The 18,742-nt window shown below is 43.1% G+C and overlaps 1 protein-coding gene across 1 annotated transcript; it reads right to left on the bottom strand.

The window, feature by feature from the left end:
* Nucleotides 1–5: 5 nt before the first annotated feature.
* On the bottom strand, nt 6–10,318 carry AKIP1 (A-kinase interacting protein 1). Its single transcript, XM_007057108.4, has 4 exons — nt 9,703–10,318; nt 6,742–6,819; nt 3,852–3,965; nt 6–454 (listed from the first exon to the last, which is right to left on the bottom strand). Exons 1-4 carry the CDS (start codon nt 9,817–9,819, stop codon nt 311–313), a joined length of 453 nt encoding a protein of 150 aa, XP_007057170.3. The 5' UTR covers nt 9,820–10,318; the 3' UTR covers nt 6–310.
* Between the last annotated feature and the right edge of the window lie 8,424 nt (nt 10,319–18,742).

Raw genomic sequence — 18,742 nt, 5'->3', positions numbered from 1 at the left:
TCAGATTAATTTTTAATCCTTTATTCCACTGATTGCTTGACTTAAAAATAACCCCAAACTCTGGGTGATACATGTCACACAATTTCAATTAAGGCATATTTATACAAACATTCATAATGTCCGTGTACACAATGGGCTATAATAGCACTGAGTGCACAGTAAGTAGACAAAGTGAGTAAAACAGAAGAAGCCCAGAGAAAGGAAGTTGTTAAAGTGCTAAAGAGAAACAGATCTGCATAGCTTGTTATATTAATGCATTAGGATACCCTAGTATTGTTTTATTCCTATGATTGCTGAGAGAGAGTGATCATCATATACTGAAAGTTAAATCAATACTTTGTCCTGCATTAACATCCACCACATGTGTGTCTTTCACCATATCCTCTGAGGTTGCTGTGACAGAATAGGTGCCAGGGGAAACTTCAATGTAGAGATCTTTGGAAGTCTTTCTACCCTGAAAGGGGAAAAAAAAATAGATGGTAAGTAATACTGTTTAGTTGTCTTACCTAGACAGAAATGGAATTTTTTAGCTTATAGAGTTACAGTTCAACTAATATACTGACATACTAACATTTTTCAAAAATATATTGGTAGGACGGACATTAATGGTAGCAAAATTTTTCTGTCCAATACAAAAATTAGCAAGCTGTGATTGTAAAAAATTGCCATATTCAAATCCTTTCATCTTTTTTTAAAGAATACTTAGGTAGAAATAATGTGCTAATTAGCTATCCTCTAACACTGGGAAAAATAGGTTGTCAAAACAAACATAACAAATATGGATAACACCACAAATTTAGTAGAAAAAGAATTGTTTGGGGTTATGATAAAGATTCCATATTTCTCATTTTCTGTGGCCCAGAAGCTAAAGCAACTCGTTCCTAAAACTGCCTCAGCAAATTAGCCTTTGGGAAATGTAAAGTATTTCTCTCCTTCCCACTGACCATTAAGCCTACTGGATCAGAATTATACCTCTCCACCAAGTCAGTGCAATGACTGACGCCCACAACCAAAATTAACTTTCCACGGTTGCAGCAGATAGTGTGTTCAGTAGTTAACATCTTTAAAGAATTCTGAAACACGTGACCTCCTCCCACAATAGAATTTTCTAGGCGAGATCCTTGGCTTCGATATGGTCCCTTTGCACCACTCAGGCAGCACAGCTGGCTCAAAAGTTACACCTGCCTGGCTTTGCTCCAGTACAGGAAAGATGCCAGAAGTACAAGGTGTGGCTGAAGAACTGCTGGACTGTTACTCCTGGTGTAAGTTAGAATGCCTAGAACAATTTAATCATCCATTCACAATTCCTCACAAATTTCACATGCATCCAAAACTCCAGACATGGGTCACCTTCAATATTTTCAGTAGCACTCTGCTCCTGGCCTACTGGCCCGGGGCTCTGCTCCTGGCCTACTGGCCCGGGGCTGAGGAAATAAGGGGTACAGACAGGGGCAAGAGGGGGTGCAGCTCGGGGCCCCCCCCTTCAAAATTGTTCCAGTGCCACTGGGATATTTTTAAGTCCTGATTTGCTGCTTACACCATGCCACGTGGAACAGCGCACTGCGTTTGACGTTGTGCGTGCAGTCTGTCGCGATTTTTTTTTTCCCCGCTGTGAGTTGAGACAAAATGTCAGGTCCTAAGAAAGCAAAGTTAGATGTCCATTCATTTCAGCCTTTTTGGACAGACATCTGGATTTATTCAAAAAAAGGACCATGCTGTTTGTGCTTTCTGTTGTGAAAGTGTTTGTTGCACATCAAGTGTTCGACGACATTTTGAAACGAAGCACAAGAAAACCTTTCTTGACTAAGCAGACAAGACTGAATCAATCAAAAAGGCAGTAGCAGGATATGAGAAGCATAGCAGTGTTTTTAAAATGCTTAAGTGTAAGTAAAATATCAAGCTACAGAAGAAAGTTACAAGATTGCACAGTGCACTGCAAAAAACGGAATGGGGAATTTACAGATGGGGAATATATAAAATTTTTTTCAGCAGTTCAGAGGCTTTGTTCAGTGATTTGCCAAATAAATATACGATCGTATCTTTAATAGAAGAACTGCCTGTCTCTGCCAGAACAGTTGAGAGACACAAGCGAAACGGCAGAAAACATTAACGAAAAGCAGACGACAGCATTAAAAGACACAGCAGTGTTTAGCGTTGCAGTTGATGAGAGTGTGGATATAAACGACGTTCCATGTTTGGCAGCTGTTGCAAGATATTGTGTCTCCGATGAAATCCAAGAGGAACTTTCTTGCCTAAAACCCCTGCATGGCACCACAAAGGGGGAAGATACAGTGGAAAGTTTAGTAAACCATTTTGAAGAACGAGGAGTTGACATCAGAAAAATATTTTGTGTGACCACAGATGGTGCTCCTGCTAGGGTCGGAAAACAGAAGGGATTTGTAAAGTTACTTGAAGATCAAATTGGCCACCCGACAGTCAAATTTCACTGTATTATCCATCAAGAAAACCTGTATGCTAAAATTTCAAATTCAGAGTTTAATAATGTGATTAATACAGTGGTGCGAATTGTGAATTTCCTTGTTGCTCGATCTGCTTTGACTCTGACAGTTTCAAGCAATGCTAGAAGAGATGGACCATGCTTATAACGATATTCCACTTCACAGCAACATTTGGAGGCTAAGTCGTGGCAAAATTTTGGTGTGCTTTGTAAATGGTTTTGAAGCAATCAAGGCCTTTTTGTCGGAAAAAGAACAAAACTACCCCGAACTGGATGATGACAAATGGCTGTGTAAGCTCATGTTTCTAACTGACATCACCGCTCACCTAAACAAGCTCAACCCGTCTCCACGGTGCAGGGCAAATGTTTCTAGATCTTTATGAAGCCTGGAAGGCATTTGTTATAAAACTAGCAGTTTTTTCTCAGGATATTTGAACTTCGACTTTCAACTACTTCCAACACATAAAAACTATCAACGTGTTGCACCGTCAGTGTCAATGAGATTGCAATGTACATGCAAGAACTGGAATCAGAATTTTCTGACAGATTTCAAGATTTTCAACGATTTGGCCCAATGCTTTCTTTTCTAATTAAACCTGAAAAGTTCAACGGAAGCGACTTGGATTTGTCTGTATTTCAGTGGATGGGTGTTGAAGATTTCGAAATGCAGCTCATTCAGTTAAAAAGCTAAGAATTGTGGGAATCAAAGTTTGGAGATCTGCACTTGAAGCTACCAAGAGAGAGCATGGGGCCTCTATTCTGATCTGTTGGACGTCCCTGCCAGTGAAATTTAACTGTTTGAAGAAAATTGCGTTTGCAATGCTTTCAGCATTTGGATCCACATACCTGTGTGAACAGGTATTTTCACACATGAAATCTGTCCCTCTCGGGGCCAGTTAACAACTGATCACTCAGATGCCTGTGTCCAGCTTAAAGTATCCAAATGTAGGCCAGACATTGGAAAACTCAGCAAGGAAAAGCAAGGGCAAGGATCACACTAAACTGATAAGATCTGCATTTTTTCATTTAATTTTAAATGAAGCTTCTTAAACATTTTAAAAACCTTATTTACTTTACATACAACAATAGTTTAGTTATATAATATAGAGACCTTCTAAAAAAGTTAAAATGTATTACTGGCACACGAAACCTTGAATTACAGTGAATAAAAAGACTTGGCACACCACTTCTGAAAGGTTGCCAACCTCTGCTCTAGATTCTTATATTGGCACTCATTACTATAATATCTGAACACTTGAACTGAAACTCAGATTAGTGTGAAAAAAGGGCCTGGAGAAGAAGCAGACACAGGGGGATCCGGTGAACATTATGCAGACATCTCCATGTCTTGGATGAGGAAAAGAATGAAATTAAACATGAGCACTACACTTACCCCTTGTTCCAATGTCTGTAACAAGTTTTCTGCTGCATGTCTGCTGTGATACCTGCAGATGTGTTTAATTTCATTCTCTTGGCATCTACTTGCTGGCACGTAGCTATAATATTTCTGGAAGACAGTTAAAGCAAAGAGGTTTACATAGCCAAACCTCACAACCACACCTAAGAAATCCCTTCTTTCACAGTTAAAAACTAAAGGGCGGAAACCCATCATTGTTGATCTTTTGAATTAAATCAGCTGATCTGTTCCCATGTTAGAAACCGGATTATACCCTGAAGCATCAAGTGACTTGAAACCAACCCCTTCAAACACAGTACTTGAGAATGACTCTACTGCCATCTGCTGTTCCCACTCAAACGAAATACATGAAATATGCATGTGTAGATTTGTTCTTTTGGGTTCCTAGCTGCAAAAGTAGAAAGTTCCATTTTACTTATTTCTTCCATCTGATCAGACATGTGGCCAGTAGACATTTTTGTTTCCAATTCCACTCCCTTGCTTTACTCCTTGAGGTTACAAATGGAAGCAGTTTACATTTGGCAATTGGTTAGTTTAATTTTTTTGTTTATATTGTATGTGTGCCCAAAATTCCATAAAAATAGAACAGCTACATTGACATAATGGATAATATGTTACATATCATTGCGTCACAAAAGTCAGCAAAACTTTTGACATGTGGTAAAATTTTCCAAAAGTGCTTAAATGATTTAGCTGCCTAAGATCCATTGTGTGTGTGGAAGGGGGGGGGGGGTGAGAAAACCTGGATTTGTGCTGGAAATGGCCCAACTTGATCATCATACACATTGTAAGGAGAGTGATCACTTTAGATAAGCTATTACCAGCAGGAGAGTGGGGTGGGAGGAGGTATTTTTTCATGCTTTGTGTGTATATAATAAGATCTTCTACACTTTCCACAGTATGCATCCGATGAAGTGAGCTGTAGCTCACGAAAGCTTATGCTCAAATAAATTGGTTAGTCTCTAAGGTGCCACAAGTACTCCTTTTCTTTTTTAGAAGTGAGTTAGTAACTTAGGAACCCAAGTTCCACTGATTTTCAATTACACTTACACACATTGAAAATCTGACCCTAGAATTTATGGGTAAGAGAATCCCCCCCTCCCAAAATTATGATCTTGGAGAGTATATCAGACAGCATAGTCTAGTGGACTGAGCATGAAGGGTGGAAGCCAATGACTCAAATTCCCATCCCAGCTCTGCTACTGATTCCACTGAGATGCGGCCAGATTTAGGCTCTTGCCCAGTTTCCTCTTTTGTAATACAGAGAACTTCCTGTCCTGCTTGATGGTTGACTAGTGTTTACACAATGCTTAGAAATTATAAAAGGTGCTGTGATACATGAAGGGGGTGGGGTGGGGGAAGTAACTCCCTTTAATGGACATCCAGACAGCCAGTTAGCTGTAAAATCCCTCTTGGTCTGTTCTCTGCTTGCTTTACCTGTAAAGGGTTAACAAGCCCACAGGTTAAAAAAAAAAAGGAGTGGGCACCTGACCAAAAAAGCCAATGGGAAGGTAGAACATTTTAAAATTGGGAAAAACTTTCCCTTTGTCTGTTGTTTTCTTGGCGGCAGGGACACAATGCTATAAGCAGAAATGCTGTGTAAGGTTTGAACTAGGTATGAAAAAGTATCTTCCATTCCTAGAAGAAATAATTTTAATAGGGAACATTTAGTTAGATGCTATCAGGTTTATTTCTTATTTTGGCTTGTGGATCTCCTGTGTGCTAACCCCAGTTGCTTTTGTTTGCTTGTAACCTTTAAGCTGAACCCCCAAGAAAGCTATTTTGGGTGCTTAAATTTTTGGAATTGTTTCTTTTAAGATCTAGTAAAAAGCCTAAGTTACAGATGTATTTTTTTCCTTTTTGTTTTTAACAACATTTACCTTTTTTAAGAACAGGATTGGATTTTTGGTGTCCTAAGAGGTTTGTGCATGTTGTTTGATTAGCTGGTAACCACAGCTAATTTCCTTTATTTTCTCTCAGCTCTTCCCTGGAGAGGTAGAGAGAGAGAGGTGTGTGTGTGCGTGTGCTTGCTTGAGGGTATCCCACAGGGAGGAATTCCCAAGTGCTCCTTCCTGGGTTCAAAGGGTTTTTTTTTTGCATCTAGTTGGTGACAGCGTTTACCAAGCCAAAGGTCAGAGAGAAGCTGTAACTTTGGGAGAGTAATATAAGCCTGGAGTGGCAAGTATTAATTTTTAGAATCCTTGCGAGCCCCCACTTTCTGCACTTGGAGTGAGAGTGGGGATTCAGCCTTGACAGGTGCTGTCCAAAACAAAACTACTTTAGTGGTGTGAATGTCTGTGTACCATTGGAAGCAATTGTGTGTATAGATGCGTGGGCAGTTTACAAGGGTATATAGTGGTTAGCAAGTTTTACCTAGTATAGATAAGATTTATGCAATGGATAGCTCCTCCATTTGAAGTTTCTCTTTCTGTCTATCACTACCCCATAATCAAACTTTCCTTCCAGCTGAGAGGAAGAAATGGGCAGCCGCTTTAGGCTGTGACTCCATTACAATTCCACTGATGCTAGTAACCGTGGGAATGTAAGTACAGGCTAGGTGGTGGTGTATATACCAGCATATTATCTAACCCAACTCAGAGCAGGTTTAAAAGACAGTGGTAAAAATGCTAATCATCAGTCTAAATTTGCTCTCACACAGATAGCATGGTGAGGGTGGGAGATGTCCCAAGATTTCTTGTTTTAGACAGGGCCCTAGAAGCCACTACCAAAGCTCTTATTGGTCAACTTGTGAGGTTGCTCTGAATCTTTAATTCATTCCTAGTTTTCCCTAATAGCAACGGAACTGAGCCACTAACAGGCACAACATTAGGATATTTCCCCCCATCCCTCCTCACATAAAATTTACCTCACACTCCTTTGTGGTTCGACTCATGAACTCCACTATTGAAGCAAATGCTGCATTGAGACGTTCAGAATCTTCTTCCTGTGATGAAACACACATGTATAAATCATTATGTCATGTTATTTGTTTCAAAGCAAAAACCTGCCGAGGTGTGTCTGCAGCTTATGCCTTGTTCATTTAATTCATAAAGCCAGTCCCATTGGACATTACTGCAGCGATGCTAGTAGCTTACATAACAAAATGCTGATGAGTTCTGACAGTTTTCTCCATGGTGAAATTGAACCATCTGTAGCCTAACACTGTGTGTTACGTAGCCAATTAAAAACTATGCCACACTGGCTTTACTCTATCCTTGGTAACATACATCAGAGGCAACGAAGACCTTTACTGTAGGATTACATCCAGTCAACCCACTGCTACACTATGTGAAACAATTACCTGACCTCAGTCTCTCTCAAAGCACCGAGTTAGATACTAATTTATGTGTTAAGCAGCCTTGAAGATTTCATGCTGGCTTTGACTGTTTACCAAATGGAAAGGTAACCAAGCTTGACATTGTACTAAGGGATATTCAAGTGTCCTCATGTGTTATAGCTAATTAAAATGTAAACACTGTACATGTCTAAGTCCTGCACATTCATATGATAGGCCCTTATGGGACACAGGATACAATCATTAAGGATATGTCTATATTTAAAACACTGCAGCTGTAGTGCTTCAGCATAGACACTCACTACAACAACGGGAGAGGTTCTCCCCTCCCCACAAGAGACGGGAGCTAGGTCAATGGAAAGACAGGTTGATGGAAGAATTCCGTCTACTCACGGGACTAGGTCGGCATTGCTATGTCTCTCAGGGTAAGGATTTTTCACATCCCTGAGAGACGCAGCTATACCAATGTAAGTTTTCAGTACAGACCAGCCTTAGATATAACATTTCTCTGACACTGAGGTTCACATGAATTAGTTTATATTCACTGGTATTTTCAATCCTTCTTTACCTTACAGCTCTCTCAGAATAAATCTATACATTCAATTTGCCTCCATTTTAAAGGGTCTACAATATTTGACCAATTGCAGTTAACATGTCACCTTCAAAGCTAAAGGTTAGCACTGTCTTGACTTGGGGCAATACTCAGTCAGCAAGTCGAGCGGCGATGCTTTTGCAATCCTCTGTCTTATATTTATTTCGCAATTTACACACCAGCCTGATACAACTCCACATGGCAGAAAATCTAGGGGAGTCAACTCAGTGACCATGTTGATGAGTTTCAGTAGAGCATGATCACTCCCTGCGTGAGCAATAAAGAACGTACCACCTTGTTCCAATTTAAGTGTCTGCAGATAGACACAGAAAATTTATTTAAGTTATTCAGGGAAGGGCCCAGTCTCCTTACCTGTAAGGTGTTATACAATTCTCTATCACTATAAATTAAACACGACCTAAAAAGTACCAAGCACCAGTAAGTGTTTAGTTTGAGAACACTGTTTAAAGTATTTTTCATATTTAAAAAATTAAAGCCATAGTTAATAAGCTGAAGTATAAATTACTGTAATATCTTGGCACCAATTCATCCATCACTAAAATGCAGATACCTGCAGGGCTAGATGTGACAGCTGTTTAACAGCACACAATTTCAGACAGGAACTAAACACAGTCTTTCAAAATTGAAATTTCAGGGGGATTTTTTGGGAGCTAACACCACTGTGCAAGACTGGAATTTGGCTACTTAAAGCATTATTGTGCTGCAGGCAAGTTAGCCTGCATTACTCTGGAGCGAGTTTATGGTGATGGAGATAAACATGATTTGTGTGTGCTGAGCAAATCATCTAAATACCCAAAGGAACACAGGGTGAGATTTTAAAGAGACTTGTGCTCTCAAGTCACTTAGGTGCTTTTGAAAATCCTATCTTTAGTCAACCTGCACTGACTCCTTACAATATTTATTCTTAAAAGCTATGGGGTATGGGACCCTCTATATAATTCAAATGGTGCCCTTACTTAAAGCTCAGTGTTTTTTACCAGAATATACCACTTAACAGTGGACCTTTTTCCCGTCAACAAAGGCTCAACTGCTCACTTTATTTTTCAAATCGTCTTGCAAATTACTTAATATGGCCAGGTGTGTTACATTGTCATATACAACAACTGCATATTTTAGATCCCCAAAGTGCTTTGAAGATAAAAAGGCAATTGTATGTGCCAAGTGTTTATACATATTATATTAAATTTAGCTATTATTAATACAGAAAGACTGCAGAACTATATTAAGCAAAAATGCTATTCAACAGATGTGCAAACACAAGGGACTAGTGGTAGGGTCTACTTATCATGGCATATGTTGAACTCAGGGCCAGCTCTATGCTTTGCAAGAGCTATCTGCCAAGACATATAGGGCTCTCTCAGCTTCCCCTGACCCGTAACTTAATCCCCCATCTCCACTGTTGCCTAAGCAGGGAGAATGGACTGAAATTCTCTGGCAGAGTGGCAGAAACAAGAGGGATGGGCACTAGAGAAAGTATACAAGGGATAAGTTGGTTGTGGAAGGTTGCCACCTTTAAAAAGTATGTTTAGCTGGCCAAAATAAGGTCAGGTTTTCACTGTGACATTGTTACAGCCCTGTCGTCCACAAGCAATGTCATCAATGCATTGTTACAGACCTGACACTACAGAGTCAGAGAAGAGAATCTGAGGTTCTTCTAGCCACATAAAGTCTGGATTTGTTTGGTTCAGCAAGCAGGCCTTCTAGAGGGGGGGCAGCATCCCCCAAATCCATAACTGCCCTGTGTAAATCAGAAGAGGCCGCCACCCTCCACACTTACGTGGCTACTCACGCCTAAGACTAGCACCGGACTAACGACTCCTGGACTCTTCCCGGAGCACGAGGGAGAGCCGCCCTCACTGGTCCTAGGGGTTCGTTAGTAAAAGCCAGGCGGGGAGGAATCGCCGTGTCCAGACACTGACCACAGGCTCCGGCCAGCTCACTTTCCGCCGCTTGGCCCGTTCCAGGACTTCCCGAGCCAGCCCCGCCGTGCGCTGAGCGACGCCACAGGTCCGCCGCGCTGGCCGGCCGCTCGCCATTCCTCGCGCCCTGGGCCGGAGAGACCCAGGCAGGCTCCTCACAACGGCCCCCCGCGGGGAGGCGGCGCCCGGGGCTGGGAAGGAGCTCCCCTGAGCCGGTCTGTGCTGCAGGCTCCGCGGGGCAGGGGCCTTGCCAGGCAGCCCCTCAGCCAACAACCCCAGAGGCGGGCGGGGCCTCGGGCCGCCCGGCGGCGGCGGCACTCACCGCCTCTCGGAGCACCGCGGGGGAGGAAGCCGCAGGGCGGCTGGCTGCACAGCTACAGACGGGCGGGAAGCAGCGCCTCCCTCCCCGCGCTTATCAAGGCCCGGGCCGGGGGCGGGGGCTGGGACCGACTGCAGCCGGAGGCGCCGCGGCCGCCGCTGCTGCTTCCCTCGCCCCGCGCGGGCCAAGGCCTGCGCGTGGAACACGGACAGTGCATCACAATGCGCGTGCGCTGAATGGCCGCCGCCGCCGCCGCGCGCCGCCTGCCCGGGGCTGCTCCTCCCGCCCCGCTGCGGACGCGCCCCCCGCCGCGGGCGGAGCTCAGCGCCGGGCCGGTTCCCAGGGCGGGGGCGGCTCTCCCGGCTCTGTAGCAGGGGCTCCGCCTCGGGGAAGGCGCTCCCCGGGCCCCGCAGCGGGGTTTGCCCGACCCCGTGCGGCTCGCAGGGGCGATGCACCCTCCGCTGCAGCCGCTCTCCCTTAGGGCTGAACTTCAGTTTCTTAGCCCAGAAGGAAACCCTCTTGTCATATTAACAATATGAACGTCCCCAAGGCAACCCCGAGCAGATTATAATCCCTGCTAGGAAAGTTCCTTGAAATTGCGTTAATCCTCTTTGTCAAGTGCAGGGCTCCTCCTCCTATAACTCAGTGGTTCTCAACGAGGGGTACATGTCCCTTAGGGGACCCAGAAATCTTACAAGGCGCACATCAACTCATCTAGAAATTTGCCTCATTTTACACCAGGCTACATAAAAAGCACTAGTGAAGTGAGTACAAACTAAATTTTCATACAATGACATGTTTATGCTTTTCTGTATGCTATACACTGAAATGTAAGTACAATATTTACAGTTCAGTTGATTTCTTTTATAATTATATGGTAAAAACGAGAATGTAAGCCATTTTTCAGTAATAGTGTGCTGTGACACTGTTGTATTTCTATGTCTGTTTTGTAAACACGCATTTTTAAAGTGAGATGAAATTTAGGGTACACAAGACAAATCAGACTCCTGAAAGGGGTACAGTAGTCTGGAAAGGTTGCTCTAAGTGACTCCAGATGAAATGTATCCCATTTACAAATAAAATGATTGTTTTAGTTTGTCAGACCTGCAAATGCAGCGTGGGCTCCCAGAGCTAAGCAGGGCTCTTTCCATCTCCTACATCATCCCTAGTTTTGTAGACCAGACTGTATTTGTTGAAGATACACAAGCTGGAACAGAATCTACAGCTTAATCAGTCATAGCAGTGTTGAGTCTGCAAGGTGAACAGTCATAAGAAAAGCAGTAAAAAAAGTTAGTTTTGTTACTAAAATCAGCAGGTGGGACAATAAGCACAAGGCTAGATCTGTTGAATAACAAGTTTTATGTAGTCATTTTTTGAGAGTACCATACAACTGCTCTTTAGTCATTAACAGCAGCAGGGCGAGATTTAGGGACAGGTGACCCAGGTGCTCTGGGTGCTGGGTTTGGGGGGGGGGGTGCTGTTTTTGGTGTTAACTACAAAAGGGAAAATAGAACGTTTGAAGTAAAATGTTTCAGGTATTCTGTACGTGGATTCATTTTTCACTAACCTCCTAGAATGTTCTGGACCTTTGTAGAATCTTATGGAACCTTCCAGACTTTCTGAGAACTACATTTTCCTCAAACCACCTAAAATGTCAGTCTAACGGATATATAAAGGCAGGACATGGCCAGCCAGTTAGTGAGATATGAGAATGAACTGAATTGAAGGGAGAGCCCAGCTGTGATATTGTGAGCCTTGTTTTATTCTGTAATTGTGAAAGTGTACTTGTGTTTTAAGACTTGAAGAGTGTAAGTAGCGACTGATTAAGGACATATTTACTGAGACACGGGAGAGATATATTGAACTCCTATCTACGCAACAATATAAAAGAAATACTGTTACTACTTTTGCCATGCTTAACACCGAACATCGACTTTTGCTCTCCCTAATACTGTCTGTTTTCCCCTGTAGAAAATAAAAGATGTTCCAAAGAAGCCTGGGAGCTCAGTAAGCGAAAAGCTTAATTGCAATCTAGTTTGCAACAAGCGGTAAATTTGATGGGAAAATATCTGAACCAGAAAAATGTAGGGTTAACATTCTAAGGCTGTCACCTACTAAAACACTATTTAATACTGGTCCAACCAATGTTGGTGCACAGTTCAATTTCTTGATGTTAGTACATTCCAGTTATTCTTAAAATTAAAAAGTTAAGGTATTTCAAAGTTTAACAGAAGTTTTACTAACTCAGAGCCCTCCCCATCTAGTTTCCCATCTCTGGCTGTCGGGGATTTTTGCTGCAAGCAATTGCTGATGGGCAACATGCTATTTTAGGCAATTTCATCATACCATCCCTTCTATAAATTTATCAAGCTCAGTGATGAAACAAGTTAGGTTTTTTGCCCCCCACTGCTCCCCTTGAAAGGCTATTCCGGAACTTCACTCCTCTGTTGAGTGGAAACTTTGGTCTAATTTCAAGCCTAAACGTGTTGATGGCCAGTTTAAATCCATTTGTTCTTGTCTCAGCATTAGCACTTAACTTAAATAACTCCTTTCCCTCCCTGATATTTATCCCTTTGATGTATTTATAGAGAGCAATCATATCTCCCCTCAGCCTTTGTTTGGTTAGGCTAAACAAGCCAAGCTCCTTAAGTTCTCTACATGTAAAAGGACTTGTATCTCATTTAAGCAATATTATACACAGTGATTTAAAGGTTTCAGAGTAATAGCTGTGTTAGTCTGTATTCGCAAAAAGAAAAGGAGTACTTTTGGCACCTTAGAGACTGACCAATTTATTTGAGCATAAGCTTTCGTGAGCTACAGCTCACTTCATCGGATGCATACTGTGGAAACTGCAGAAGACATTATATACACAGAGACCATGAAACAATACCTCCTCCCACCCCACTCTCCTGCTGGTAATAGCTTATCTAAAGTGATCACTCTCCTTACAATGTGTATGATAATCAAGTTGGGCCATTTCCAGCACAAATCCAGGTTTTCTCACCCTCCGCGCCCCCCCACAAACTCACTCTCCTGCTGGTAGTAGCCCATCCAAAGTGATCACTCTCCTTACAATGTGTATGAAAATCTAGGTGGGCCATTTCCAGCACAAATCCAGGTTTTCTCACCCCCCACAAAAACACACACACACAAACTCACTCTCCTGCTGGTAATAGCTTATCCAAAGTGACCACTCTCCCTACAATGTGCATGATAATCAAGGTGGGCCATTTCCAGCACAACTCCAGGTTTTCTCACCCCCCCCCCCCACAAACTCACTCTCCAGCAGGCTATTACCAGCAGGAGAGTGAGTTTGTGTGTGGGGGGGCAGAGGGTGAGAAAACCTGGATTTGTGCCGGAAGTGGCCCAACTTGATTGTCATACACATTGTAAGGAGAGTGATCACTTTAGATAAGCTATTACCAGCAGGAGAGTGGGGTGGGAGGAGGTATTGTTTCATGGTCTCTGTGTATATAATGTCTTCTGCAGTTTCCACAGTATGCATCCGATGAAGTGAGCTGTAGCTCACGAAAGCTCATGCTCAAATAAATTGGTTAGTCTCTAAGGTGCCACAAGTACTCCTTTTTTTTTTTGCGAATACAGACTAACACGGCTGTTACTCTGAAACTTCTCACAAAATCACTTTCTGTGCAACCATTGCTCTTTGGTGGTATGTTTAAAATGATATGAAGAAAAATGACCACACTTCATGCAGCCAGTGCTTGCTACATAATGTGAGTGCTATGAAGTTGCACATCTACTTAAAGAGCACAGAGTCCTTGTCCAGTTTTGGAGCGTTGCTGCCATTGTGTTCTCCTGACAATTCTAGATGGTGGCTCAGCAAAAACATGTAACTATAATGTAATTTGTCATTGCATTAAGTTGCCTTTTAAAATGGACAAGACAATAACGCTTTCAAGGACATTTAACTAGTTACTTTTACTGTGGTGTTATCAGAGTTTATGAGACTACAATATTACTACTATTCAATACCACAAAAGATATTAAATAATTCTCAGGGCTGCATTGGAACCAGCAAAAGCACAGGAAAGCTAAAGGCTTGTCTCATTCCAAGTATGCTGAGTTTTGGTTTGATGTTGAGATATAAACCCCTTAAACTTGTGGTTTATATGGCATTGCTGAGAGACCCTTACCTAGAAAATTGAACCTTGTCCACACGACAGCATTGTGGCATTGAAGGCACTGTTGCAAGTTTCTGGAAGGCTAGTGACATACCTCAGGCCTGATTGTCCATTCTACTCAGGCCTCTTTACACTGTTTTGATAGCAAAAAGATTGTAAAATAGGCATATCTGTCCATCAGGGAACATCCCCAGTGTAGTGGGACTCACATTGTCTCTACACCATCTGGAATCAGGGCTACACCACTCCCTCAGAGAGGTCTATACAGGGGCATGGCCACAGTGTTCCTGCACTCTGGCTATTCTCAGCTGTCGGAAAGCCCCTTGGAAGCTGTTGCAGCTGAGTGTATGTTAGAGCAGTTCTGAGGGTTTCTAACCTATGCTGGGGAGGGGGGCCATAGAGGGAGGAGCAAAGTGGGCAAACAAACCTTCTTTACGTTCAGTTGCTGTTCCGAGTGCAGCTTGGCTGGAGCCAACAATCAGGCATGGTGGCCCTGATTTTCAATTCCTCCATCCCTCTGTTTTAGGCTTTGCCTGTCTAGCTGTAATCTATCCAGCAACGGAAGAAAAGGACCCCCTCTTAACTTACATTTTATTAGCATCTCTCAATTGCTTCATTAGAGCAGCAGCCAGCTGCTTGCCAGAAACTCACTCTGTAATAAACAAGCCTTTCCCAGCTGGCCTGAAGGGATAACTTTAAGCACATGCTTAAGTCTCCCTCTTCAGCAATGCACTTAAGCATGTGCTTAGGCCAGGGGTGGGCAAACTTTTTGTCCCAAGGGCCACATCTGGGTATGGAAATTGTACGGCCGGCCATACATGCTCACAAAATTAGGGTTGGGGTGCACGAGGGGGTGAGGGCTCCAGCTGGGGGATGCAGGCTCTGTGGTGGGCCAGAAATGAGGGGTTCAGGGTGCAGGAGGGGGCCTCTGGCTGGGGCAGGCGGTTGGGGTGCAGGAGGCAGTGAGGGCTCTGTCTGGGGGTGTGGGCTCTGGGGTGGGGCAGGGGATGAGGATTTGGGGTGCAGGAGGGTGCTCTGGGCTGGGATCAAGTGGTTTGGAGGGCAAGAGGGGGACATGGGCTGGGGCCGGGGGTCGGGGTGCAGGCTCCACGTGGTGCTTACCTCAAGCAGCTCCCAGAAGCAGCGGCATGTCCCCCCTCCGGCTCATACACGGAGGTGCAACCAGGCAGCTCTGCATGCTGCCCTGTCCGCAGACGCCGCCTCTGCAGCCCGCATTGGCTGTGGTTCCAGACCAATGGGAGCTGCGGCGGCAGCACTTGGGGCAGGGGCAGTGTGCCGAGCTCCTTGGCTGCCTGTATGTGTAGGAGCTGGAGGGGGGTTGTGCTGCTGCTTCCGGGAGCCGTGTGGAGCCACGGAAAGCAAAGAGCGGGGCAAGTCCCCGACCCTGGTCCCTGACTGGAGCACCAGAGCGGGGCAAGCTTCAGACCCTGCTCCCCGGCAGGAGCTCGAAGGCTGGATTAAAATGTTTGAAGGGTCAGATGCGGCCCCTGGGCCATAGTTTGCCCACCCCTGGCTTTGGTGCTCTGCTGGATGGGGCCTACACCAGCAACTGGGATGAAAAACAAGTTGGTTCAGGTGTTTTCAGTGTATCTGTTTAATTTGTTTTACATGATGGTGAGAACAGTCAAGAAAGATCTTCCCCATCCTCCCCAACCCCCAGTTCCCAAAAGCTGGGCTTCTCTCTTTGGGCAGGATTTTCAATGTTCATTTTGGACAGCTACTGAGGCTAGAGGCTCAGTCATCAGTACCTTGTTTCTTTTTCAAATGACAGGGTAAGCGCTTTGCAAAATTAATTTTTTTTTTTTTTTAGCACTTTAGAAGACATCTAAAAGGTGTGTGACATGGGTGGCTGCCCCGAGTTTCAACAGCTATGGGTGTCCCTTGGATGTATCTATATAATAAAATTCCAGGATTGTCACTCTTGTCTGTGCATCATTCTGAAGCTTAGAATGTCTGTTGAGTCTGTGTGAAGCCAAGAAAAGAGCTATAAGCAAGGCTGAGAGCTCTTCCTGTTTACAGCACGACCCATGTTTTTCGCAGGAGTGGGTGGGTGAGATTCTGTGGCCTGCGTTGTGTAGGAGGTCGGACTAGATGATCATAATGGTCCCTTCTGACCTTGGTATCTATGAATCTAGGTTCAATTATCACTGGGATTTGTGGTCTGTTCCCATCCAATTTTAAATTTTCAGCCATTTTTGGCTTTTTTAGACTTTATTAATTATCCCCATATGACAACATGGGCTTTCACCTAGGAGGTGAATATTTATCTCCAGTTGCATGGACAACTTATTTTGGGACACCCAGTCCCTGCTCACTGTCTGATTACATATAGGCTGTCTCTGGTTTAGAACAAACTTAGTACATATAAGACTTTATTCTTGCCTTACATAAAAATAAGAGAGAGACAAGGTGGGTGAGGTAATATCTTCTACTGGACCAACTTCTGTTGATAAGAGAGAGACATGCTACACTGCATATAAAAATAACAATAACTTTAATCTATAAATGATTAATATGTTGCACTTATTTATTGCCTTTTATCTGAGGCTTCTCAAAGTGCTTTACAAATATTAAAGTCTTGCAAAGCCCTTATATCTCTTTTGTTGATGAATAAACTGAGGCACGTATAAGTTATGTGTTGTAACTAAGGTGATACAATCGGTCAGTGTTAGAGTGGGAAACTGCTGATTCTCATTCTGCTGGTCACTGTGTTACACCCATTTACATCTTCAGGATGCTGCATTTTGAAATAGCCACTATTGCATGGGCATAATATGTGAAGATATGGGATGGAACTAACAAAGGCTTCTTCTATGTCCTTTCCTTGGTTAGAAAAGATAGATTTATTCATTTTTGTTCCTGCCATGATTTGTCATGATATTTTTAACAGCAACTTTTTAAATCAGAGTTAGTTCAGTTATTCTCTGTGCGTTGTAACTTAAACTCCGACCATTTTTGATGTACAGTGACATAATACATTTTTTGCAGCTGAGTAAATACATCTGCTACAAGAAGGCTGACAGCTGAAGTGCTTTGAAACACATTTTAGCATTAGAAACCAGATGAGTGTTGCACTTATTTCCTTTATATTCTTTTTCTGAAATGTAAGTGGGTTTGTGAAATGCCAGACAGCTATATCATATTTCCTTGTCATGTGGGACTATACTGTCTTGAGATATCAAGATTCATCACCAGTAACTTATTTGTATGTGTGCTGTGGAAGCTAAGAAAATCTCTGTCCCCCCTGTCTTGATTCAGTAAAGCAGGTAAGGAGGTAAGCATGTGTGTAATTCTAACTATAGGATTAGGTCCCATTGAAGTCAATGGGATTTAAGCACATGCATAAAATGAAGCAAATGCCATAGGGCCAGAATTTTAAAGGTATTTAGGTGGCCAATTCCCCTTGAATTAAGTGCCTGAATACCTTTACAAATCTGGCCCTTGTGTTTTCCTGATTTGGTGCCTTTCTGATCTTTTCCCTTTCACTTAACACGTCATGATGTGATTTATCTCTATATAAATATTTACCTATGCAAGACTTTTGTGTTTTTGTCACCCCCCCTATTAATTTCACAAATAAACCAATTGGCTATTGCAGCTAATTGCTGGCAATGTGGGTCTTTAATAGGATGATTCATATTTATATTACATTAAACATTGTGGGCCAGGTTCTCAGTGGTAAATTTCAATGCAGCTACCCACTGGTGTAGGTGCACTGAAATCAATGCTAAGGATTTGGCCCATAAGGTGCTAGTGTGCTCTGTGGGTATTCAAAAGACATCTAGAAAAGTGGCACCATGTTCTCTTTGTCAGGTACACCATTCCAATATCTTCATGTTCCCTTAAATTTTGGTGTGTCTCTGATCGCACAACTGGATCAGTGCGGGCTCCATTTGGGTGCAGGATCAGGGTCTCACATTTATTTTGTCTCTTAGTGGCTATAGGGCTTAGGACCCATAGTTGGACAGTTTTGTTCCCATCCACTAGGGAGGAGTTCATTACAGTATTGTTATGAGTAAGGCTAGCCCTAGCAGACTGGAGCTGTACAATAGATACCATTAATGAAGTTCATATGCATGCCGTTTCCTCTCCCCTCTCTTCCCCATCCTTTGGAGATTTATACCGTGACCTTAATACTCTTTCATTATGAGTTTGGAGAACTTTTTAGATTTTTGTAAGTCGGTTCTCTCAACCCAAGCTCTCACAGTTTCCATGCATACTATCAGATTCACTTCTTCTCCTATGATTAAAACCATGTGGTCTACATGAGGGTCTGTGTCTGTGTATGAAAATGACAGAAAGTTGCAGTTTGTTTTGCTCCTGACAACGCTGGCCTCTCTAAAAGAAGAGGTTTTCTTGTTTAATACAAATAATAAATAATACAAATAAAATACAAGAGTCCACTTAAAAATAAATGAGGGCAATAGTTCCCCTGTCTCGCTCATTTCAATCTGACCCCAAGGACCACGCAGTATTTCCCTTTGCTGCTGCCTGGGGGGATTGGTCCCCTCTGCCTGGCCAGGATCCATATGCTCCCTGGGGCTGTCACTCTGCAGAC

This window comes from Chelonia mydas, chromosome 6 (assembly GCF_015237465.2).
Source record: "Chelonia mydas isolate rCheMyd1 chromosome 6, rCheMyd1.pri.v2, whole genome shotgun sequence".
Lineage (NCBI taxonomy): Eukaryota > Metazoa > Chordata > Testudines > Cheloniidae > Chelonia > Chelonia mydas.
The sequence above is the reverse complement of the archived record's forward strand: the minus strand, read 5'-3'. Positions and strand labels throughout refer to the sequence as shown.